Genomic DNA, 24,409 nt, shown 5'->3' with positions numbered 1-24,409 from the left:
TTATCTCGCAAAATAAACTCAATTCTTATAAAGCTGAGTTTAATTAAACCGCAGCCTCGTAGCGTCGTTCTATTTTTTTCGGTCATTTTGTTAAAAATCAAAATGCTCCTGGTCACTTCAAAGCGATAAAATATCGTTCCTTCCATCTGTAGTCGCAACCGTCACACGGTTTTATGAATCAGCTTATCACAACACATTAGTTTTCGATTCTCGTGCTTTGATTTGTGTTGGCGACTGCGATGGCAACGCTGAATTTCTGAAGCCGTAATCGCCTATTTTAAAAACTGTGTATACATGTTAAAGGTATAGGCACTGCGATTTTTTTCTGTGGTATGCAGTTACATTTACTTTTTTGTTTAAACAGCCACGCCCCGCCATCTACTCTTTCATTTCTTTGGTAAATTTATTTAAAAACTAATTCCTAGCATAATACATATGGTCGGTTGGGGGGAGACGAGACACCTATAGCACATAATATCTAAGTATCCTGCTCATGCTTTAACCAATTAACAACGAGGAACGGTTTTTATAGTTTTTTAATGTTCTTCGTTTACTACCAAATGCGGGTCAAGAAAATAGAATAGAAATGAGTCCCATCGTCCCTCACTCTACCATATCTCTACTATACCATCAACCCTCACTCGAAATACTAATATTTCATCCACACTAAAGCTTCGCCTTCAACACATTCATTTTGCGATTCTCAAATTTGTTTGGACAAGTTTCAAGCACCACTTCAATTACTATATCGCTCATTTTCCACACTCGTCTAATCCACCGCTCTATTACAAACTGGGCTAAAATTAAAAAATAATAAATATGCACTCTACTTAATAAACCATAAAGACTTGCATAAAATACAATACGTAAACCGACAGCTTCCGCCAAATTTTAAACGGTAAGTACCTGCGTCAAAGAACATCAATGACAACCAACAAACCTGGCGTTAGAAAAAAAAATCCAACTGACCAACGTAAAGTCATAAATGTCCACTTTAAACGTGGGGCGACAGATTGCCTAAAAACGCGGCCGCCTTTGGGTTTGGTTTATGGCAGCTATATGGATCCACGAGTCATGCATATTTAACGAGTGCCGGCAAATTTCGCAGCTGCTGTGCTTTTGTCGTTTGATCGATTGATCCTTACATTGATTCCGACGCGAGGTTATAACTTTACGATAAAACTTAGAAGGTCTTGCCAAAACCCAGAAAACACCTAAGTGCAGGGTGATTCAGAACAAGACACATTGCCGACAATGGATGCTCGCTTACTTTTGAAACCGACGAATTGACCTAAATACAATATATATCGGTGCATTTTATTCACTACCACTTTGCCAACTCTATGTTTACGCTTCAGCCGCCGCCGTTGCAAGTCGTTTACGCTGGTCATAAACAGCATGCAAAATTCAGAACTGAAACGCTTCCCAGGCAATTTATTTTGCACACAAACTAACAGCCGCAACCTGCAACGCAATGTTGTATACGCATTGAAACAGCTTTACAAAATTGGTTTAAACCCTGCACTAAAGGGAAAGTATAAAATATTTAGGTGAAATGACAATTCTAAAACTTTGCCAGCCTGTTTTTAAAATTATTACTCTAACCATTCGGCTATACCTTTTATCCCTCCCATGCGACATAGTTAGTTCTCCGTTTGAGGTGTGCCCTGCTGCCTCATCATGCTGGGGAAACATGATCCTGTTAAAGTAGGTGCAGCCAATCAGTTTAGGCCTCGTCATTCCAAAACTGATTATCCTCTAAAGCATAACGGCAAAGCAAAATCGATCCGGTATTTTCCTCAACGACTTTTTGGCGGCCGTGACAAATGCATTTAACGTATAGGTCTTTTAACGAACGTATAGCCTTTTTATACTGAGTGCTATTAAGAGTAGGTTGACGCTTCATATTCAAAAGTGCAGTGGGTAAATTAAGAGCATCATCGCAAAAATAAATGCTGTTAAAATATTATTATCCAAACGCTAACTTATCTAAACATACAAAGCCTTTTAAAACCTATATTGCAAATCTCTATGCCTCTGGCTTGATGTACTTTAAGCATAGTATTCCTGTAGAATAACTATCGGGTAGGGACCGAGCAAACTTTTACTTTCAACATGGCTTCGTTAAGTTACGCCGAAGCGATTTTATTGTCGACGCACCAAAACAACATCTCTATTATGCGGGTAACACAAATAGAAGAATTACAAACATCACAACAAGCACAGGGATCCTACAAAAAAAAACTCAAATCCATTTGAAATTGAAGCCTGCTGAACTAACGAAGCTATACTGCCGTGGTCGAATGCCTATTCCCGCCAATCCACACCTGCGTTATGGTTGCCTTGACTACTGCTAACCACAGTGGCGGCTCCAGGGCAGGGCCAACCACAGGCAACTCACAGCGTATAACCGTAAACTTAACAAGTTTGCCCCACGCTGAGAAACGAACAAATTTCAACATTGTGTAAATATTGGTTCAACATATAGAAACTTTGCGCAACGTGAAGCTACTATGAACAAACGTCGTAAAACGAATGTATTTTTACTGCCAATATATTTGTACTAACATCAACACTATTTTTTCGGTTGCTTGGTAACTGCATTCTAATTTTATAACGTTTTTAATTCGATTGTTCCATGGTTTATTAAAACTAACTCGTTGCTCTGTAAATACAGCGGAGTGTATACGAACTTGACTGACACATATCCTTCACGGTTACCAGACTTTTTGTCGAAATTTGACAATTGGTTTCACTTACTCGCACTATTTGTCCATGATGGCCCACCTCTTCAGCTTTATCCGTGGGCTTGGCCACTTCTAAGACCGCGCGCTACGATTTCTCAATATTATGACGACACAAACCAAACCCCGTCCGGCAAAGTCATGGCTACGAGACGTCAACATTTCAAAACAAAGACCACTTCTAATAATCCATCGCGCGAATTATGACCGAACAAAGAAAAACAATACAAACAAGTAGCGCCAACAATGAAACATCTACAAAACCAATCGTTGATCGTTACGACTGCCTTCCGCCTCCGCGAAGGTAAAGAAAAGACAGCTTTCGATTATTAAAACAACCTATAGCAACCCATAGCACCACACATTGAACGGCCACAAGAAAATCTCTTATCAAAAAGCATATCTTCGATCGACCACGTTTCTTCAAGCGGCGTACGTATTCCAACATGGCTGCAGTTTGTTTTAATTGACAGTTAGTAAAACGTAATTATTTTTAAATTTTCTTCTTTTTACCCTATGATGAATATAAAAAACGAAAACATACTTTAATGTAGTGAAAACAAAATCGGATATTGGTACATGCCCCTACTAGTGTTAATTTTTGTCGCACATATACTGGGAATAATACTACACATTAGTACATCACCCACAAAATTGGTACTTCAGTTTTTACCTTTATTCAACTGTGGTTTGACTTTGAACTGTTTGTCTTACACGAGATTTATTTGAAACACTTTTTTTTCTCTATGTTACGCCACGAAATGTGTTTTCTCTAAACAGCATTAACTTAGTAATATGGTGGGGTGGGGGAATATGGGACATCTTCTCATTCGTTCTAGTTAGTAGTACACAAAGAACAAACAAGAAATTATAAAACCGCAGTCTCACGACTTTCATATATCATTGGTAAACATTCAAAATACGATCAGGGTATTTGAATAATATGTGCTAAAGTTGTCTCGTCTCCACCCACCTTACCATATGACGTATGAGGCTAATTTGGACGAAACCGGGATAGGCGATACGGTTGATTTAATGTTCAATTTCTTTGTATAGACTACTCTAAGCGTTCTTTTTCAATATATGGTCATAACAATGCTGGTGACTTTAATTTTGAATAAGCAGTGACTATACTGTATTCTTTACTAATCCACAAGCGTTATAATGATTTATGAGAATGCCCGAATACCAGAGCTACAATAGGTTTTAAGCCACGACAAACAACTGCTGTAAGAACACTTACGCCGTGTACATTTTCAAATGTTTTTGTATACGGTGTGGAATTAACACAGAACTGAACATATATATGCTTTTAACATCTACAATATTCGCTTGATTCTTTTGTCGCTTCATTTACACGTGCGCTCAAATTTGAGGATGGTCACGCTACATGGCCAACGGTGAACACATTTCTAAATTTGCGGAAATTCCTTTTGTTGTACTGTTTTCTCTGAATGGTATCGTAAAACATGGGAATGGTGGCGTGACGGGTGGGGCTTAGTCAGAAATATATCGTCTATAAATTCATGGGATAAGGGGGGGAAATCAGTCTTGTATTGGAAAGTATCAAGCAATAGCTTTTTAACAAATGACGAACGTAGATATTTTGATCGAGGCAATATTAAACGTTAGCAGAACGTTTTAGTTAAAAGAGGTACTGCTATATATTTATAAAGTGTATCATCAATATTTACAGGTTACGAATATTCACGAAGCGCTAACGTATAAAGAAAGATGTCTATTGTTAGTGATATAACGATGTTTTTTATTGTTACAGAAATAAAATAGGTCATCTCACTTTTACAATTATTGACGTACTTTAACCAATTGTAGGGAGAAGGTATGAACGGTCGTCAGGTAACCACTGTAATAATTAGAGGTGAGAAAGTAAGTAAAACTGTCCAATTATAATATTTGAACACTTTTCGTCGTTTTGCAGCTGTTGTTCCATGTTTTATTTTCTTTTTTCGTTACGGCAAGACGGAATGTGCTGACGGGAATATTATCATTACCAGCGGACCTTGTGATTATAACATCACAGCTACAATGACCCTGTTCGAAGTACGTTTCAAGTATTTACTTTATCAACTATTTCAGGGCACTGGATGAGATTGCAAATATATGTTTCAGATGCAACACTTAATGCAATTTGCTGGAATAGCTACCGCAACAATACCATGAACTGTCGACGATTTTTAACTTAATGAGAATATTATTTGTTTGTATAATACCTATAATGGTAACAGAGCGAATAGCAGTGTTGCTTAATCGATGTCAATTGTATTTGACAATGTTTGCCTGCTGCCATAATCAGCTATAAGTGTTTGCGTAAAACGTTGCCGAGTGTTGGCCACCGTTTAGTTGACAAACAAAATTTGAAATATACCAAGCGTATAACGCCTGAATATTATGATGGCCCAAATCAAGTTAAATAATGCAAAATTCAGCGTTTAAATTACCCCCCAATTAAACCACATATACGTTCATCCTGCAGGACCGACTTTTCAAAATACCTGCCCAGTTTCCCCTTCGCCTTCAGACATCAAGCTTTTTAAATATCGCGGTTTCGTTGCAATCTACATCTAGGCCAGCACCCTCTAACAAACTTATGCTGGAACGATGTTGGGCAACCAGGTCTAACGATCACGTGGTTGGTCACACGGATGACGACTTTCTCAGTTTCCCAGGGTAGGTTTCTATGCATAAATAAAATATCATGTTTTGTGCTTTTAAATTGTGATAACGTTGGTAATCCATTTAAAATATTGTGTCCTTGTTTGTTATAGAAGGTCGTGATCGAATATGATTTACGCGTTATTAAACCCTACATTGCGTAACATATAGTAGGGTGGGGGAAGATGGGACACTTCGTCAGACGAGACTTTTTTTAGTTTTTTTTTTAATAATCAGGACCCCCATTTAATAATAATCAGGAAAATAAGGTTACAGAATTATTCGACAGTATTATCACGACTTTATAAAACGCCCGTCAAAGCTGTTTACTGTTTTTAAATATTAAAAAACTTATGTAAAATAGAAACAGTATACTTTGAACAGGTAACAAAATGCGAAATAGTAAGGTGCTATTTTTTAATGCTCGCTAAATTATAGTAAAGCCAATGATTATTTTAGTTTGCGTGTGCGAACGATTAAACTAGTTTCATAGCTTCATAAAAGTTAATAAAAGTTAAAAAAAACACTGAGATTTAAGCATGAAGAAAATAGGCAGGGGTCAATATGACTTTAATTTGAGATAAAAAAAAAACAAAAAATATCGGTTTAACGTTATATATATAAAGTTTACATGGCAAAGAAACTAGCACAGCCTGTTAAACTCGGTAGGTTAACTACAGGTTGCAGAATACTGCTAATGCAAATATATTTCAATTTAGAGTGCCATCTTCCCCCACATTGTAGTTTTGCATGTTTTCATTGCCAAACTTTGAAAGATTTGCATTTAATTTAGTAATTTATACCTCAGGGGGTTTTCAACTATAAGATACTGATATAATAAAAAGATAATATTTTGAAAATATATTTGAAATTTGGTCATTTGCACTTGGTGATAATTTATAAGAAGTGGTTTGTGCCAAAAACAGAGTAGTAATACCCAATTTGTAGCAAAAATAAAAACTTTATCAATAGGTAGCATGTTAAAAACTATAGCAGTAGAGCAAAAAAAGAGTGTTTAGACTTAATTTTCAAAGCGCGTACAGTATTATTTCGTGTTATTTACGTATATTCCTATTTATAAATACACTTAATAATCAAAATTAACAATGATTTTAAACTGTCCCATCTTATCCTGTGTGTTTTAAAATTTGTAAAATTTCACTTGTTGTGCGGATCGCTAAACCTCGTGTGTTTTATTATATTTGATTAAATTGTTGTCAATTAATAAAGAAATGATGGTACTAATTCGTGGTATTACCCCAAAACCGTCATCTATTTTGATTTTGGTAATATTTGGCAATATGTGCTTAAGTGTCCCATCTTCCCCCATTGTACTATATATCAGAGATTCAGATTAATATAAAGTGGCAAAGTCAATCTTTTATCGCTCTAACTATAATAAAACATATGTTTCTATAATTCCAGGTGCCCGGCTTCACCATACCAGACCGCCATTCAAGTTACAGACAACAGTTTCAGCAACCAAGTGAATATTTCATTTCCACCGTTCTTCCTACTCCGTAATGATACATCCTTTTACATACATTGTTCTGTGGGTGCATGTAATCGCTGTCTCGAAAATAAAGTAAGATATTTTAAATTTAATACAAGTTATAATGTGTCATTACCAATGAAACATTTAACGTTTATTGCTGCCATGTAAGTGGTCGCTAACTGGTTTAAAATGACAGTCAAGTTCTACAGGCACAAACAAAAACAACCCCCCCCCACATAGCAGTTACATATATACTCGGGGACTTTTTAAACAGGCACAACGTGAATGAACTTAGATACTTTGTGTTATCGACTGACACTGGCCTCAATCGGATGTAAGTTTGCAACGTTCATTGGGTCAAATTGAAGTAATCTAATAAACTTTTTTGTCGCATCAGACAGTTGAATTATATTTTTTCTATCTTATTTCTGTTCAGTGTCTTGCATCTGCTCCCACTGAAATAGCTACATTCACGAGAGCCGCAGAACTTCTATCAGCAGGCCCATTTATCAGAGAATTTATGATTCCAGCCACCACTACAGCAGCGCCAATAATCATACATTACACCTCTCCCGGTAATAAGCTTCGTTTTTTATAGTTTATAATACACCGTTACAGTGAGCTGGAAATGTGGTGCTCCTTGATCTTAGAGCTTTAGTCAAATACGACGACCCATTGTGACACAGCAGTGATTAAATCACCCGCTTAGAGCCCGAAGACACGGATTTGAGGCTCGGCCTGGCGCTGCTATACCGTTGTAGCGGTATATGTCCTTGGGCAAGAAACTTAACGATTGCTCGGACCCAGTGATCCTGTATCGGTTGTCCAAAGTGTCAGCCATGCCTCGAACTGAACGAAAAAAGCATAGAACACCCGTGTTGTAACGACTATCGTTGGCCAGCCACACGAGAATAAATAAGTTATATAGTAGAGTGGGGGAAGATGATACATCTGTTCATTCTATTTTCTTATTTCATTTGGTAGTAAACAAAGGACATTTGAAGTATTATAAAACCGTATCTTCCATAGACCGTTCTTATTTGTTTAAAACAGTGTAAGGATATTTGTGTATGTGACGCTAAAGGTGTACTATCTTTCCCCGCCCTATACCATATATACAATAATTTGTGACTCTAAAAGTCCGTGTAACTGTTGACAGAACTTGTAGGTTAGACTTTTAGCTTCGTAACTTTAAATACCCATAATTTTGTAAATATTCAAGTGATCTGCATTTAATTACAATTAGGTTTTTACATATTTGTAAACCTCATATTTTCAGTGATAACTATTTTGACGGTTATTCTTGCAAGTGTCATCGTGTTCCTTCTTGCAATCGTTATCATGTACTTTGTCTATCTTATCATGAAACGTCGTTCTGAAAAGGTAAACTAATTATACGAAGTGAATTATAACTGTTTATATCAAACAACATAACCGAGATTTTTCGCTTTTATCTGTCCCGGGTTTGATACTCTTATTGCTGGACTATCCGTGTTACATGAGAAAAGTTAGATCGAATACTGATGTCTTCTAGTCTCCCATTTCTGCTGATGGTGCCAGTTATTGGTGAAATATATACCCATAAGAATGTTATTGTTAAATTTTAGCTCGCTGTCTCTTCTTAGTATACTTCCTTGTCAAACAGCGTAGCCTACTTATTATACATCTATAGTCTAAAATCGTTGTGATTATCGTTCATTTACTTAAGTCTTTAAACGTATAGATAGGATGGGGTAAGATGGGAAATGGTTTTATTCCCTTGTCTTATCTTACTTGATATTAAACAAAGAATAGTCAAGCGAATATACTATATGATTGCACAGAAAATAACTTGCTTATAACGTAATGCAGATAAATTTAGCGAATGGTTCGAGCGATCCAGTGCTAACCAAATCCTCGTTGGGGCCCGCAGAAAATGGGTGAGATATACAAATTCATATACGACCAATTAATATGATGAGTTCATTGTCTTACTTACCATTTTGAACTCAGACCACAAATGCAAACCATTTTGAACAACCATCACGCATGTGGTTGTAACATGAGTGTTGTCTTTACGACTAAATGATTCATTAATAAAGTTTGATGTTTATTTTGTTTGTTTTGGGTGTTATATGTGTATATGGTTTATGTGAAAAACGACAAACAAATCTCACTAATCATTTACAAACAAAATTATTACAGGGCAGTGTACCAGAATACCAACTTTTCCAACGATGAGTTAATGCCCCCAAGCGCAGACAGTCACGAAGATGTTTATGCAACTGTAAATCGAAAAAATAAAACGACAAATGAAAAAAGCGGCGAATTCCTTACGGGGTCTCAGGAGCCGCTGCACGACACAACGTCGACATAATGTTTCTTCACTAACTTCCAAGTTCTTCCGCTTTTTCACTTCTGTTTCAGTTTTAATGACGATTTTATATTCTTTATTTCTTGATGCTCCTTTGTTTTCTTCCTACTACATTTAAAGCGCTCAGTTTTGTTTACCAGCTGTGTTATAATGGTAAAGATTTGCTGGGTAATTGATACGACGGTATCCTTTCATTTTATGTAATAAGGTTGTTTTCACTGCCTTATATTCAAGTTCAAGCCATAACTGTATTCCGAATCCAGTAACAACGTTTGGTGTAAGGTTTAGTAAATCTATAGAAAGCTGTTTCTGCAATTGAAGTTGATAAAAATTAACCTTATATAATATGCTTTTTTTTACGGGGGGAGTGACGGTTTACTATTTTGCAATTTATTATTCTATTTTGTTTGTTTTGACCATATCTTAATATAACATATATTTGTTTAAAAATTGATTGCTTATATTTTATCTGTTTAATTGATAAAGTACGAATAAGAGCGCAACTTTGGCATATAAGGATTTGGTGTGAAATCTATAACATATCTGAAATATAAAGCTGTACTTTTTTCTCCTTTAAATATGTGAAAAATGCCTGTGCACTATGACGTCGCTAATATTTCTTCGCTTTGCAAGTTAATTATTAAACGAGGCTTCGTTGTTTAAGTTAATGGTTTCAGCTGGCAGTTGCGGTGTTCATTATTTTGAAATGAAGGCTTTAGTTGCTCTGTTCTATATTGTGACCGCTCTTTGCTTGAATACATTTGGAAATACAAACATTGACAACAACGGTAGGCAATTCGTATAGTTGTATATAAGTTGTTTTTTTACGGCGTATAGTTTTGAGTGCAAAGCAATTAAACCCCGATTGTGTCAAAATGTTTCAGTGCTCGAAATTTATTTAAAGCTAATGTCACGACCGTATGTGGAACCAGAATGTTCGGTCGTGACGTCAACGCTGTGAGGTCATGCATGACCGCCTACGCACTTCAACACAATTGGTATCCGTCGCCGATCGCTGGACTCTTTAGCTACCAAACATGGAACGGGTTTGATGGTTTCTGGCAGGATGGTGCCGTGTTGGAAACTTTGGCAAACTTTATGCATTACGCCAACAATTCAATGTAAGAAAGACATTACTTTATATTTAAGCCACACTTGGTTTACACACAGAATACACCTATAAAAATCAAATTTAAAAGGTTTTAGTAACGACATAGTTTCTGCATAAAGTATTAGTGTGACGTGCTTTCAGGTTTAAAACTGTGGTGACGGGTTCGAACAGAGATGTATACAGTTTGATTGAAGCGTACTATCCACAACCATCCTTCGATGATATGGCCTGGTATGGGCTCAGTTATATCAGAATACATGAGGTAGTACTGTACACCAGTGTGCAACAAAGTTTTGTATAAAGTGATCGATATTAATACGCTACAATTGAACTGTTTCCTTAGTTTAAGTCATGGCGCGCGCCCCACAAACGGTAGATTATAGTATATTTTGTCTTATTAAACGTGGCGCGATACTAACTCTTATCGGATGTGCGCGATGGCTTCGTCTGTGAGTTCATCTGTCCGGTATTCGATCGCTGTAGGCTGATCTGCTTCGATAGGTGACACCAGTTCTCCCGATGCTTGTGCGCTCGGTTGAGAACAGAATGGAACCCCCTCGGATGCTCGCGTGGATTAGAGATTAAAGTAGGAGTAACTCGCCCCCACTTAATTCTTCCCCTTCGGCATCTCAGTGCGATAAGCCATCAACCACATCCATATAGGCACTGCACGGGGCAGTATGCCTTCATTTTAGCTTTATCCTAAAATTACTTAAAAGTAAATATATAGTAGCCTAGGTTGGGAGAAGATGGAACCCATTTTTTCGTCTAATTTGGTAGTAAACAAAGAACATTCAAAGCATTTTTAAACTGTATTCTCACGACTCACATAGACCGTTGTGTTTAAAACACGTTCAGGATATTTGACTATAACGTAAGGTGTCCTATCTTTCTTCGCCGTATTATACAAATTACATATTCTTTATTCCAGCTTCTTGGTTCTAGTGATGACAATACTTCTGGATTTATTTATTCTGCTAGAAAGATTTTTGATTGGGTTTGGGAAAATGGTTGGGATAAAACGCATTCATGTGCCGGGGGTATTTGGTTTGATCAGGCAAGTTATACTTCTCTGATTTATTCATTTATAACTTACCATTCATCCTGCAGACACAGGCGAGCAAACAAAATGTTGAAAACGCTCAAATGCTCCAGCTAAGTTCGAAGCTTTTCAGACACACAAACGACACCACTTTGTTGGATAAAATCAAGCTAATTATGAAAGTAAGTAATAATTTAGAAAAATTTCAGTTGCTTTACCTTCTTTTGTAGTTTATTGAAGTGAACGGTTTGATCAATGAAACAAGTTACATGGTAGCAGACGGGGTCACAAATAACTGCACAAATAATGAGGTGTATGGACCTACTTACAACATGGGTCTGATAATAGGTAAATGTACACTTATTTAAGATGACATAGAAATTAAGTGGCAATGGTTTAATAACATATAGTAGGATGGGAGAAGATGGGACACCTTTTAACTCTATCTTCTCGTCCCCTTTATTAGTAAACAAAGAACATTCAAAAAATTATAAAACTATATCCTCACGACTCCCATAGACCGTTGTTAATTGTTTGAAACACAATCATGATATGTATTTGAATATTATGTGCTAAATGTGTCCCATCTTCCCCCACCCTTATTTTGACACTTCTTAAAACAGAAATTTCGGCAATAATTAGAACAAAAGGCATCGTCATTCATTTATTATCCACAGGCGGGTTGGTGGAAGCCGCTCCCATACTAAATCGCACCAACGAACTTATACCTCTCGCACATAAAGTGGCACAAGCGACGATTGCTCATTCCACGAAGTAAGGCTTCAGTAATATATATGAAAGTGCGGAAAGACGGGGCACTTAAGTACATACTGTCAAATATCTCTAATATTAAAATGTGTAAAACCACGAAATTAGTAGCCTACCATCATATTTTTATTAATATACCACACTTTAAGAAAATACATTAAAACACACAGAGGGTCCAAGTCAGGTTAAATTATTTAGCAGTTCGCACATAAGATGTAATTTTAACGTCTCGATCTAAACGGTGTAAGACGGGACAACGAAAACCTTCTTAACTTTGTTCAATAAATTATTTATTATTAGGAATTCCTAAACGTAAATAACACGAAATCACTACATTGTACGTTTTGAAATCCAACACTGAATATTCTTTTTTCTTGCCCACCATAATAGTACATGGTCGCACTGCTATAGATTTTTACATGTAAACTACAGTATGTTGTTGTATAAAGAATGCACAGAGAGAAAAAAGAATAGAACGCGCTTCTTCAATGTCCGTAAATGTGAGAGCTGATACACTATTTTTTAACGGTCACCGCAAAGCGAAACCACTTTCCATGCATGTGACTTAATTTTGAAAATCTTTTTTGTTATATTACCTTTGTTATTATATCAGTGTTGTATTTGAATTACTCCTAAATTAAGGTCTAAATTATTAAATTAGAAACAAACCTTTTAAAGTTCGGCATTAAAAATCTGCAACAGTACAAAGTGGGGTAAGGTGGGACATCAATTAAAATATTTTAAATGAATAGTATTTTTTTGGTATTTTTTTTGGGGGGGAAGGGGAGATAAAACATCTTTTCATTTATTTTTTCGATTCTTTTTCAGTCATTAAAAATGTGGTTTTCGTTTAACACCGAATTTCAGTATTTAACAACAGCAAACGTATACATTGTAGAACTTCTGGTGGTGCTGATTGTAAATGTTTAGTATTTTCAAAGAAATATGCCTTTTTTGCAGAGACGGAATTTTGGTTGAATATTGTTTTCCTAACTGCGATGACGATGCCAAAATGTTTAAAGGAATTTTTCTTCGCAATTTGCGCTATTTGATCGATTACTCGAGAGAAAACGACCCTGAAATATGGAAAGAAAATGTTGAGGCGTATGTCAAGTTTATCCGGCTAAACAGCGACACAGCGTGGACTTACAATAGATGCGAGCCAATTAAAGATAACTGCACTGTGTTATACAAAGATGGCGTGTCGCTACATAATACTACATCTGGGCCGGTAATCTAACATTTTGTACATTTTATTATAATTTAAAACTCTAATTATTCGTATACTCCGATGACGAGACTTAAAATTCCAAACGTCGGTGCGAAAAATAGTTTTGCTAAATGGGCTGCTTTAAATTTAACGTGTATGTCTGGTTTTCTTATTATATAAACATGTACGGTAAAAAGTCATATCTCCATCTGACATTAAAAATTAAACCTTAGGTCTTCGGAATCGAATACAGTGGTCCGTTTAATTACACTGCTCCGATACAACAGACAGCTGTGCTGGATTTGTTTGTTTCTGGGATTGGTGTCGATGTAAAATGTACCGGAGAGTATTGTAATTTTGACCCCCCGGTGCCAGGTCCCAACCCTCTTACTTGTCAAGACAACCCTTGCCCACCAGACCAACCGTGTTGTTCGTATTACAACGAGTATTATACGTGTTGCGAATCTGTGCAAAAATGCGTTAACGGAGAATGTGTTTGAACCCATGAGTGCCTCCAGCAACGTTATTCTGTAACATATATTTTAATTTGTTTTACCCCATCAGTGTTATGTATGTATGGCATTACTTTGTTATATCCAAGCCGCCATTCGTGTTCTTCCTGATCTCATAGAATTCAAATATCAATATGTATTGTGCTTTTAAAACTAGAATGATCATATTGAAGTAAATCTATAACACTTGTCGTCTTGCGAGGCTTTAATTTAATAGGAGCATACCTTGGTCTAAAGTTACATCGTTTTGTTTCATGGCCTTTGTTCATTATTTGATGAAAGTGTTGTGGAATGAAAAGACGGTATAGTCATGTTATGTGTGTGTGGAACTTGTAAACTGTTACTAATAGTTTGGCTAATATGTAATTGTGTTGTAACATTTTATTGTTATACGTTTTTGATCAAATTAGCTTTGATTTCCTCTTTGTAACTTTTATTTGGTGAAAATGGCTGGAACAGCAAGGCACGATAACCAAATGGCTGAGAAAGCCAGGAAGTTACTTGATACGACTCAAGATCCAGTCGAAAAATTACGACTGCAATGTTTGTCTCGTGGATCAAGGTATTTTCTAAAGTTTTATTTCGTAAGACTTTTCGTAAAAAAACGTGGCAATATTTATGCAGCGGAATTAAAGGTCTGGGACGATGCTTTCGAATCATGGATGACGATAAAAGTAGGAGCCTCGATTACAGTGAATTTAAAAAAGGAATTTATGACTATGGTCTTGACCTTGATCCCGATGACGCACGGAAGATGTTTGAAACATTCGATCGTGACGGGAGCGGAACGATTGATTTCGATGAGTTTCTGGTGAAACTGCGACCACCACTTTCGAAATCTCGACGGACTTTAATACAGAAGGCATTTAGGAAGCTTGATCGAACAGGTATAGGGCTTTGAAGACTTTATAAGTTTATTTTTTTAAACGTGTGTCAAACATTATATACTATATAGGGAAGGGAAGGCCGGAACAGTATTAGCAAATAAAATCCAAATACCTCGATCTTTTTTATCAATTAACAACAGTCGTTAGAATATAGTTTAATAATTCTTTTGTTTTGTTTGTTACCACACGAGACAATATTACCCCATCTTACTATAGTAGAGTAGGGGAAGATGAGACACCTTTAGCACATAATATTCAAATATCATGATTGTGTTTTAAACAATTAACAACGGTCTATGGGAGTCGTGGGGATATAGTTTTATAATTTTTTGAATGTTCTTTGTTTACTACTAAATAGGAAGAGAAAATAGAGTTAAAAGGTGTCCCATCTTCCCCCACCCTACTGTTTATACTATACTTCAGGCGATGGTCAAATAACCGTGGAAGATCTACATGGAGTTTACGATGCAAGGCATCATCCGAAGTATCAAAACGGGGACTGGACAGAAGATCAAGTGTTTTTAAAGTTTTTAGAGAGCTTTGATACCCCTGGTGACCCTGATGGAGTTGTAACATACGAAGAGTTTTATAACTATTATGTTGGCGTCAGTGCATCCATAGATAATGATATATATTTCGATGTTATGATGCGAAAAGCGTGGAAACTCTAATGCCGTTGATAATTAAATGAGTTTGAACTTTGCTTTTCAATGTTGTGTTTGGTCGACTAGCTATAAACATAGCAAACAAAAATATTATATATTTGTTCATGCGTATCGTCGTGTGTGAGAGGGGCGTATTGTAGGCGTTTTTACAGTAGTTAAAAATGGTACGAAAATAAGAGCAAACCTGTTGCGCTGGAGTTCAAGGAATAAAGTTTTAGTCTAAGTTAAAATGAAGCGCGTGGCTGCTGAAAAAAGCGCAGACTTACCTACAACATTATGGGACGAGAATTTTTACGATCTAATGACGAAATCAAGCTATTCAGTTACTCCTAACAAACGTAAACGAAGAACCGGAAGACTTTCCAGCACCTCACGTAATTTGTATTGTTCTTCCCATTAAAATATATGTCAACTTTACAAATAATAGTGGACGTTTTGTAGTGTCTTGTGTGAAGAGAAGATCAAACGAGCGCTCACAAGAGGGCAGTATACACTGGAGTTCAAGTGATGATGAACACCAGAATACTAAACAACAACAAATCATCAATAATAACAGCATGCCAGGTAATGAATTGCATGGCATTAACATTTTCGCCATCTAAAAATGAATAGCTTGTGTTTGAAAGTACGATGTGTTGCCCATTTCTATTAATTCAGAATCAGGGCTGGATTTCTAAGACCAGGGCTTCTAGAACCTCTACTGTAGGGCCTTTATAAGTTAATTCAGATAAGAAAACAAATTAACTTAATAAATACTAAGTTAAAATTTCTTGCAACTATAACAACTTGGATTAACTTTAAATGTTTATTGACTTAACGAATTGGTGTTCTGGTGGGTTCTGGGTCAAATCCAGGCTTGTGAATAACTAATAAATAAGGTATATAATCATTTGAATTATAACACCTTGAGTAATCCAGGAAGTCCAGTGATGTGTACGCCGTCATGTAAAAGGATGGACAACAGCCCAACCAATGACACAGATTTCTCAAAATTTATATGTGCAGGTTAGCATTGTGTTTTCATTAACTTTAATGTTGATAATGGTTTATCGTGTTTTAATAAATATATAAATACTTTGTAACATCTTAAATTAGTTTATATTTGTTTGTTTGTTAGTTTTCCAATACTATTGTTGTTATATAAGATGACCATTGAATAAATATAAATGGACACGGTCAAAAACTTATTATGTTTTACATATTATTATTCTATATGAGTAAAGTCCTGCGCAAATGCATGCCAAGTCAGCTGAGGTTTACCTTCAAGTTGCCCTATGAACTATTTTCATGTTTTTTAACAGGAAGTCCAGTATTATCACAATATCGTGTTTCTACTGTGAAAAAGCGAGCGCAACAACCTTCATTGCTCCCACTTAGTCCAATCACCCCTGGTTAGTATATATTAACTTTTAACTTTATTTGACATGAATACTATTCGAAACGTTCTTTATAATGATTCCTATGATAATTCAAACTAGTTAATGTTATTGTTTGTTATCATTTTTGTTTTTATCCAAACTGTCTTGTATAAGTATTTGTTTATATATTTTTTTATGTATAGGATATCCATGTTATAGCGGTTCTCCACTTGTGAATTTAAGTCACTTATCTGTCCATGTTCATCAACAAAGTAAAAGTCATTCTGGTCTGGATGAAACTCCTCTTGCCGTTCCACTTGTGAGTTATTTATATTTTCCAAAATGTTTAGTTGTTTAACCAAAACATACACCTCCAATAGCTACTTCAAATACAGCTTTGTTTGGCAATAGATATGTAACTACAACTCTAAACCTTATTAAATATTTTTACCAATGCAAGTACAAAATTTTATATTTTAAGGATGACAGTGAAAATGATGGAATGATTGAAGAATTAAACGAAACGTTTAGTCTTCCTGTCAAAGATGAAGATAGCATAGAAATCTTAACTTCGCAAACCACAGAAACTGAGAGTGACACAGTAAGTAAGAGTTATTTTCTTGTTGGTATAGATTTTCTGCTCACATGCTTTGCAATGCAGAAGTCATATACCCATGTTTCAAATTATTTTTGTCTGATATTTTATTCAATACTTTGCAGTTATCACTATCAGCCCTAAATAAACAAAGCCTTGAGCATTTTAATACTTGCATTAGATTTGTTTTGCATGTTGTATTTTGCATCAAAACTTTGTTTTGTTTTTAAAGATATTATCTGAAGACCAAATTACCATTTCCTGCAAATCAAGCCCCATCTGCTCTTCATCCATGCAAAAAAAAGAAACAACAACATCTGGTGTGAAAGGTTCATCCTGGATTGAATCAGTCATCAATAAAATTGAAGAAGTTGACTCAGCAAAACCATGCTCCTCCCTTATGACACTAACCAACTATGACTCTGCAAAGAAGAAAAAATTTAAACCGTTAGTTAAGTGTTTCATTAACTTTATTATAAAACTTAAACTCTTAGTCTGTTATTTTGTTTGATAAGTTTAGCATTTCTATAATTGGTTCCAAATTTTTATTAATAATATTTGTATTCTCAACAAAAATACGTGCAATTGTGATAGTTCATGTACCTAAAGAGTATCAAAATTCACATGAATATGTTTTAGCAATGGATTGGCAGAGCAACTATCACGGATTCAGCGTCATGAAAAAAGTCAGTTGAATTTGTTCAAACACCAGCTTAAAGAACCAGGTTAGGCTTGCACCTATTTATCTAATACCAGCAAGTATTATTTTGGTTGCAAATCACTAGGTTTATTATTGCAGTGTAGATTACTACAATTTGAAACTTTTTTTCGAAGTGTAGATTACTACAAAGTGAAACCCTGCACTTATGCATAGACAGGTTTTAAAATATAAAATTTTTAAACTTTTTAAATTCACTGTTTTCCAGGTTTCAGGCACAACAGTTGTGTTAAACTACAAGCTTTATCTGACCATAAGGAAGGATTCCTTCATGTAATGGAATGCAAGGTCCGTTTGTTGGAAATTTAGCAATAATGTATTAAATGTCTTAATGTACATTGACTAAGGGAGTTATATAATATATATGCTCTGCTGAACTATATCCTGATTTTTATATTGTAACTAGGGTAAATTATGTAAGAAACAGCAGCTGTAACATTTATTGAATGTCCTCTAGTTTATTATTCTAATATTAGGTGAATACTTTATTTTTTTAAACGTTTTAGTTTGTCCATCGCATAATCACATGATCTATATTTGTCATTAGGTGTTAAATAAAGGTAAAGATGTGACTGACCTTAGTGATTTTTACACGGTGATACTCCAGCACCATGTAGTCACGGAATACAATCTTACCTTGTCCTCAGTGTTCACTATCTGCAGCCCCTGGTAAGCAGCGAGCATTCTTGCTCATTTGCTCAATATTCGTGTCAGTTTTTTTTAATACTTGATCAATAAACTAACTTGATCATGTCCTATTGCAGGATTCTTCATATAAATAAAGGTTTCTAATATTTTTGGTTGATGTTGCACTTAAAATAAGACAAGTAGGCCAACTGTAAGGTCAAACCTAAACTAACTGTCGGTTGTACAAGTTCACCATTCTATGCATGGTACCTTCAATTATTCCTAAATATTATAATTTCCCAGGAAATCAATCCATGTGGAAGAACTGAAGTTTCCTGTTCTACTTTGCATTTATCATCTAAAGTTACCTACTGCCACCTCTACACAGTCTCCATGTATAAGTGCAAGTGTTAGTCAGGTAAAATTGTGCACTTCTGTAAAGACATTATATTCTATACAGCTGTGTTGGGGGAATGTGGGAGGTGTTATTACATTAAAAGTAGTAACATGTTACTGTTAGGTTAGTTTTGCATATACTTAAAACATTTCAAAGTATTTATATTTTATAACATAACATACCAATTAATATTCACATCCATAATTTAAATATCAATAAAAGCAGAATTCACTGAAAGCGGACTCAGTGGGATCTCAAGTTCCAATCCAACCTTCAAATAAACAAGCATGTGAGAGCTTATTAGAAGCATTGGAAGCAAGTGAGGAGAGAAGTGGAATCTCACTAGCTGCAACTGTTCAACGAGTTTATCAAAGACCAAATAAATCAAAGTTAGTTTGAATTTTTAATGTGTCAGCATAAAGCAATAAAGCATTAAAACATTTTTAAATTCGGCAAAAGTTTCTTTGCCAATAATCTTTTGTTACCTTTGCATAATGTAATAGCATTTGTAAAGTGATATTATTTTTAGTTACAGCTATGACAAACCCAGTGGAACAGTGTTTAATTTAGTTAAGCTGTTTCATGTGATTCAGATTTCACTTATTGTGTGAAGATGCATTTGGTGTGTTTTTTGAGCTAGAAGTTGGGGCAGGACTCCTGTTTGAACAAAGTTGGTCAAGTTTGGTAAAACAAGGTGAAGGACAACGAGTCTATTTCAACAACTTGGATCTAGTTGGACGTGTAACTCGATTGCAGTGAGTAGATATAGACGTTGTTTTCCTTGTTTCCTATGTTTAAACGTAATGATAAAATATTGTGTATTATAGTAAACACACAGTGTTGTAGTGACCCATGTTTTTGCCATAAAATTTTAGACCTCAACCACATAATGAATTGTAAATATCATTAAAAGTAGTGATTAATGAGGGTACAGGTGGAATGTAAATCTATTGCCCATCAACTATTTGGTTTAATAATATGTAAGACACTTCCCCACATTTCCCCAGAAGATAAATGCATTGATTTTTGTTACAGATGTCCCCAGTTAATGAGTTTAATCGATTCTGTGTGGGATGAATCGGGGTATGGTTTGTATCAAGTACAAGACAGTCAAAGTCAAACCAACTCTGCAGTGAGTAGAAATGAATTGTGGTATTTCTTTACAACTTAAACTTTAATCCCCTTTTAAATGATCTAGTTATTGTACATCGCTATGGTAGGAATTGTAGTTTGTTTAAAAAGTAAACTTCATGAACATCACCATTCACCACCTTTGATGTTTATTTGTTATTAATTCAAGGATATACATGGAACTCCAAAGATGTTGCTGCCACCTAGTTTTTGCTACAAATTGGTTGCCAAGTTCAACCACAGTGAAACTGTATACCCCCGCAATGAATCTAATACCACAGAGTGTAGTGATTTAAATCGACCTGCTGCTAATGGTTCTCTTAAAACGGATGTACTGTACAGACCAATACAACTGAGTTGTCTAAATGATATTTTAAATAAACAGACTGTTTACTACAATACAAGGTGAGATAAAAAAAATGGGGGTATTTTATCCCTTTTAAACATTTTTAATGATTTTTTTTTGTATTTTTAATATATTATGTTTTTTAAATAGGCTACCCTGTAGAAAAAAAGGCTTTTAATACACCTTTTCGTCAAGCATTTCTAATGAGCTTTGTTTTTTTTTGTCAAAATATGCAGATTTAGTTTCATTGTTAAAGTGTTGCATACGAGGCATGAAGAACAAAACAATCCAAATGACATCACGTCATGTCAGTTGGTTTACATCACAGACACTTCAATGAAACCTTCCCAAATCACATGTCTGAAAAATATTGTGCCTGCAACGCATGCGATTGAAGATGGTAGTGTGGTTATTTTAAAAGATGCACTTGTGTCTGGTAAGCAACACACACTGTTAAAGGGTGGACAATTCTATTTTTCTTTTTACAGAGGTAGAGTTGGTATTGGACGCATGTAGTCAAGTGATTGCATTAAATGACATGCATACTAATAAGAGTATCTCTGAAAATTTTTCACATCGTTGCACCTTTGCTAATTACAATGTTGAAAAGGCTATTTGTGTTGCCTCTATAAATATCATGGACTCACCAGACATTTGTTTAAATTGTCCAATTCCATCTTTTGTTTTGCTTAATGGTAAGTTGAACTATGGTATACAGTAACCAACGTCGAAAATATAAATACATAAAAGCAATTCTTTTATCTAAATTCTAAAAGAAACTGTATAAATACTGCCACATCAGCAACACATTGTTTTGCATGTCACAAGGAGTCATATGTGGATCAGCTACCGTTAGGAAAACTACCTCATCATGTGATGTACCATGTGACACATCGTAAGTTTTTATCTACTTCCTCTTTCCAGCTGATACAGCGAGATTTCTGATTGGCATTTAAATAGACCATTGTTTTCTAGGAAGCTGAAAGATAATCAAGAAATGTCAGGTCCTGATGATACTTTGGTTAACGTAATGGTGCAATTTGCATTTAAAGTTAGACTCAAGGTATCATGCCAAATGCTGTCTATGTGCAAATCTGCTGCTACATTTATATATTTATACTTATCTTTCAGCTTAAAAACGAAACATTATTCAAATACATCTGTGAACTATCAGTTGGACAGGTAAAAACAAACATGGTTTAACAGCAACATATTAGTCATACATTGCACCATCCATTGCCATATACACACTTTACTATCAGGTCATCAACAGTTCCTCTTTGAATGGGAAACGAATTGGGCCACTCCCATGCTTTGTTTACAGCAAAACCACTGTATCTTTGCAAACAGTTCTGTATGCTGAAGAAGTATCAAATCTAGTTCAATGCAAGATATAAACCAGTAAGACATGATAGTATAGTACCATACTTTAATGACCCATTTGTCAAACTCTTTACAATATTTGTTTGTAATTTTGTGACATTTTTGTTTTTTAAGTTGTTTTTTCCGAAGCCGTTGGTTTAGTATTTATTCAATGCATAATCTCCACTGTGTTCATTATTTTGTAATAAAGTTTCTCTTCAAATCTATTTTTTAGGGGTCATACTCCTTATGTTAATCATTAACTCCTTGTTTGCCACTAGTCTTATTATTGGAAAAGAAATCAATATTTACTAGCTGCTGGTATCAAGGTTCACCTGGTTGCGTGCTCGTAAACTGGCCAACTGGTAATTCCTGGGTCAAGGTTTCCTGTCCTATAAAATGTGTTTTTTTGTAGTTGCATCATACTTGCACACTACACTTATCAGTACTTAATGACTATATCTGTGTTTTCTTTACTTAATGACTAGATCTGCAAAAGAAACAGAAAACTGCAGATAATATTTGTAATTTGAAACTGGTGAAATGTTGCCATGCATCTTATGAACATTGAACAGTAAGTTTGAACAGTAAGTCGACTGTAGAACTATATCATATTTAAATGAGAACTGGTGGTGAGATCATTGTTTCATGCATACAATCTGCTCGCATGACTAAACTTCGATTTTTAAGATTAGGAAAATCCGAAAAAAAAATTTACAAGTTGATGGCAAATTAAATAATTTGTTTTAAAATTATATTTTAAACAATGATTAGTAGCGAAAAGTTAAACTATTTATAGGCTAATAAATACAATAGAGAAGTGGAACATAGTAAAAGAAAAGAAATACCTACAAACTTAACTTATTTCAGTGGAGTACACAACACGGTGGTAAATTGCCTACATCTTCTCGGCATTTCATATAAATTACCTTATAAAATCACTGGTCTGGTAAAAGTTACATTTAGTTCAAAAGGAACAAAGATGGAAAAATAGGAACTTAAAGAAAGAGATAAAAGGAGATTTACATTAGAAATTTAGCTTTGTGCATGAGGCAATGCTTTTAAAAGGTTTTTAAGAGTAGTAAGTTCGTGAGTGAGTTCTGCAACTTTCTCATGCAGTTTCAGGTTTTCATTTTGCAGTTGATCCACTTTAACCTGAGTTTCTGCTGCTTTTCGTTTAGCTTTGTCTCTGCTGCGCCGCACAGCAACATTGTTTCTCTCACGCTTTTGGACGTATTCCTTTGATCCTTTTATGAGGATCTTGGTCTTCTTTGAACTGCTGTAATCGATGGGTGCTGGCCGTTTCATTGTTTTGGTGTCTATGTCAGGTTGGGAGGCAATGGAAGTTGGAACATGGTTGGCAGTCACAGGTTCATCTTTCATATTTGCAAAACTTTGCTCAGTTAAGTACATCTGCTCTTCAGGGTCAGGTTTTACAATTATCGGAGTAGAAATTGGCATGTTAGACTCATTTATGCGTTGTGGCACTTGTCGCTGTTGCAGTACTTGACGATCTTCAGCCATGACTGCCGCAAATCTGGAAGAAGACATAGGAGTAGTAAGCCCATCAAATTGTAGGTGATGGGGTGACTGAGGTCTCTGTGGGGTGACGGGCGGAGTGTTGTAGAAGTTGTACGGGACTGGTGAGGGTGCAGCAGATGAACAAGCGGAAGCGCAATTTGACGGTGGCTCACTCGTTGTGGTGTAATACCAGTTGTCTAATTCCTCTTCAAAGTCCTCAAATTTTTCTTTCTTTAAATCAGCAGGCAGACTGGGTGAGGTTGGTGGGAAAAGATTTTCAAATAGATCGTCGTTACAAAGCTCTAGGTTTGGAGATGTGCTCATATAACATGAAAGATCAAAAGATTCTTCGTTCTGATATAAATCAGTGAAGTCCAGAGTGTTGTCAGCCGACATATAATTTTTATGGGCACCAGCACCACTGTTCAAGTTTGGGTTGGATCTAGATGCCATTGTAAGATGGCATGTTTAATAATAAAACAACCCTGAAATCTATAAAGTATATGTTATAATAACTTTAAATGTGAATCAGAATGGAGTAAGTAATTTATGATCGTATAGTTATTTAACAATTATCTGACTATTGTATATATATATATATATATATATATATATAATATATACCTGCCTTACTCCACAAGCACACTGAATACTGGCCAATTCACCCACCTTAATCAACTTATAAACGTGCTGTATTTGCCACGATTTCAGGTGCTGAGTATCGTTGCAACGGTATTTGTAAAACTATGCTTCGCTGAACGTCGCGTGACTATAACGTCAACTTAAAATACGTGGGCTCAGCGTATATAACATATGCGTCACGTACTGTTTCTAGAACGAAAATCTCTTTGTTGTTTGTTCTAACAGAGAAAAGGCATCGCGATGCTTGACGTC

General features: G+C 35.5%; 5 protein-coding genes across 12 annotated transcripts; 4 read left to right on the top strand and 1 right to left on the bottom strand.

The window, feature by feature from the left end:
- The first annotated feature begins 4,262 nt into the window (after positions 1-4,262).
- LOC149738413 (uncharacterized) lies at positions 4,263-9,928 on the top strand. Of its 2 annotated transcripts, XM_089873750.1 has the most exons (9): positions 4,264-4,398; positions 4,522-4,623; positions 4,684-4,805; positions 5,239-5,432; positions 6,843-7,002; positions 7,349-7,487; positions 8,192-8,295; positions 8,764-8,831; positions 9,097-9,928. In XM_089873750.1, exons 2-9 carry the CDS (start codon positions 4,587-4,589, stop codon positions 9,266-9,268), a joined length of 996 nt encoding a protein of 331 aa, XP_089729876.1. In that variant the 5' UTR covers positions 4,264-4,398; positions 4,522-4,586; the 3' UTR covers positions 9,269-9,928. The 2 variants fall into 2 exon arrangements, with proteins under 2 accessions (XP_089729877.1, XP_089729876.1); XM_089873751.1 differs by lacking the exons at positions 8,764-8,831; positions 9,097-9,928 and having other exon boundaries at positions 4,263-4,398; positions 8,192-8,304.
- Positions 9,929-9,932: 4 nt separating this feature from the next.
- Positions 9,933-13,897, top strand: LOC149738412 (uncharacterized). Of its 2 annotated transcripts, none has more exons than XM_089873739.1 (9): positions 9,933-10,053; positions 10,170-10,386; positions 10,518-10,638; positions 11,308-11,433; positions 11,487-11,600; positions 11,649-11,766; positions 12,096-12,192; positions 13,147-13,417; positions 13,630-13,897. In XM_089873739.1, exons 1-9 carry the CDS (start codon positions 9,933-9,935, stop codon positions 13,894-13,896), a joined length of 1,452 nt encoding a protein of 483 aa, XP_089729865.1. In that variant the 3' UTR covers position 13,897. The 2 variants fall into 2 exon arrangements, with proteins under 2 accessions (XP_089729865.1, XP_089729864.1); XM_089873738.1 differs by having other exon boundaries at positions 9,935-10,053; positions 10,150-10,386.
- A 437-nt stretch (positions 13,898-14,334) lies between these two features.
- Positions 14,335-15,498, top strand: LOC149738411 (calcyphosin-like protein). Its single transcript, XM_089873765.1, has 3 exons — positions 14,335-14,470; positions 14,533-14,795; positions 15,219-15,498. Exons 1-3 carry the CDS (start codon positions 14,355-14,357, stop codon positions 15,464-15,466), a joined length of 627 nt encoding a protein of 208 aa, XP_089729891.1. The 5' UTR covers positions 14,335-14,354; the 3' UTR covers positions 15,467-15,498.
- Positions 15,499-15,689: 191 nt separating this feature from the next.
- On the top strand, positions 15,690-22,976 carry LOC149738410 (uncharacterized). 6 transcript variants are annotated; one of them, XM_089873717.1, is made up of 22 exons: positions 15,690-15,834; positions 15,902-16,029; positions 16,375-16,465; positions 16,762-16,851; positions 17,022-17,137; positions 17,300-17,419; positions 17,646-17,860; positions 18,053-18,138; positions 18,340-18,419; positions 18,679-18,800; positions 19,062-19,176; positions 19,378-19,544; positions 19,749-19,910; positions 20,191-20,287; positions 20,456-20,691; positions 20,869-21,068; positions 21,121-21,327; positions 21,461-21,527; positions 21,608-21,695; positions 21,764-21,814; positions 21,895-22,033; positions 22,483-22,976. In XM_089873717.1, the coding sequence occupies exons 1-21, from the start codon at positions 15,690-15,692 to the stop codon at positions 22,027-22,029; spliced, it is 2,718 nt and encodes a 905-aa protein (XP_089729843.1). In that variant the 3' UTR covers positions 22,030-22,033; positions 22,483-22,976. The 6 variants fall into 6 exon arrangements, with proteins under 6 accessions (XP_089729843.1, XP_089729842.1, XP_089729845.1 ...); XM_089873716.1 differs by lacking the exon at positions 22,483-22,976 and adding an exon at positions 22,230-22,476; XM_089873719.1 differs by lacking the exon at positions 22,483-22,976 and having other exon boundaries at positions 15,902-16,024; positions 16,379-16,465; positions 21,895-22,221.
- Positions 22,505-24,327, bottom strand: LOC149738409 (uncharacterized). The gene has a single exon (XM_089873754.1). It carries the CDS (start codon positions 23,966-23,968, stop codon positions 23,030-23,032), a length of 939 nt encoding a protein of 312 aa, XP_089729880.1. The 5' UTR covers positions 23,969-24,327; the 3' UTR covers positions 22,505-23,029.
- Between the last annotated feature and the right edge of the window lie 82 nt (positions 24,328-24,409).

The sequence above is a fragment of the Ciona robusta genome, chromosome 3 (assembly GCF_009617815.1).
Source record: "Ciona robusta chromosome 3, ASM961781v2".
Classification (NCBI taxonomy): Eukaryota; Metazoa; Chordata; class Ascidiacea; order Phlebobranchia; family Cionidae; genus Ciona; species Ciona robusta.
Note: the sequence above shows the minus strand (reverse complement) of the source record. Positions and strands in the feature narration are given on the sequence as shown.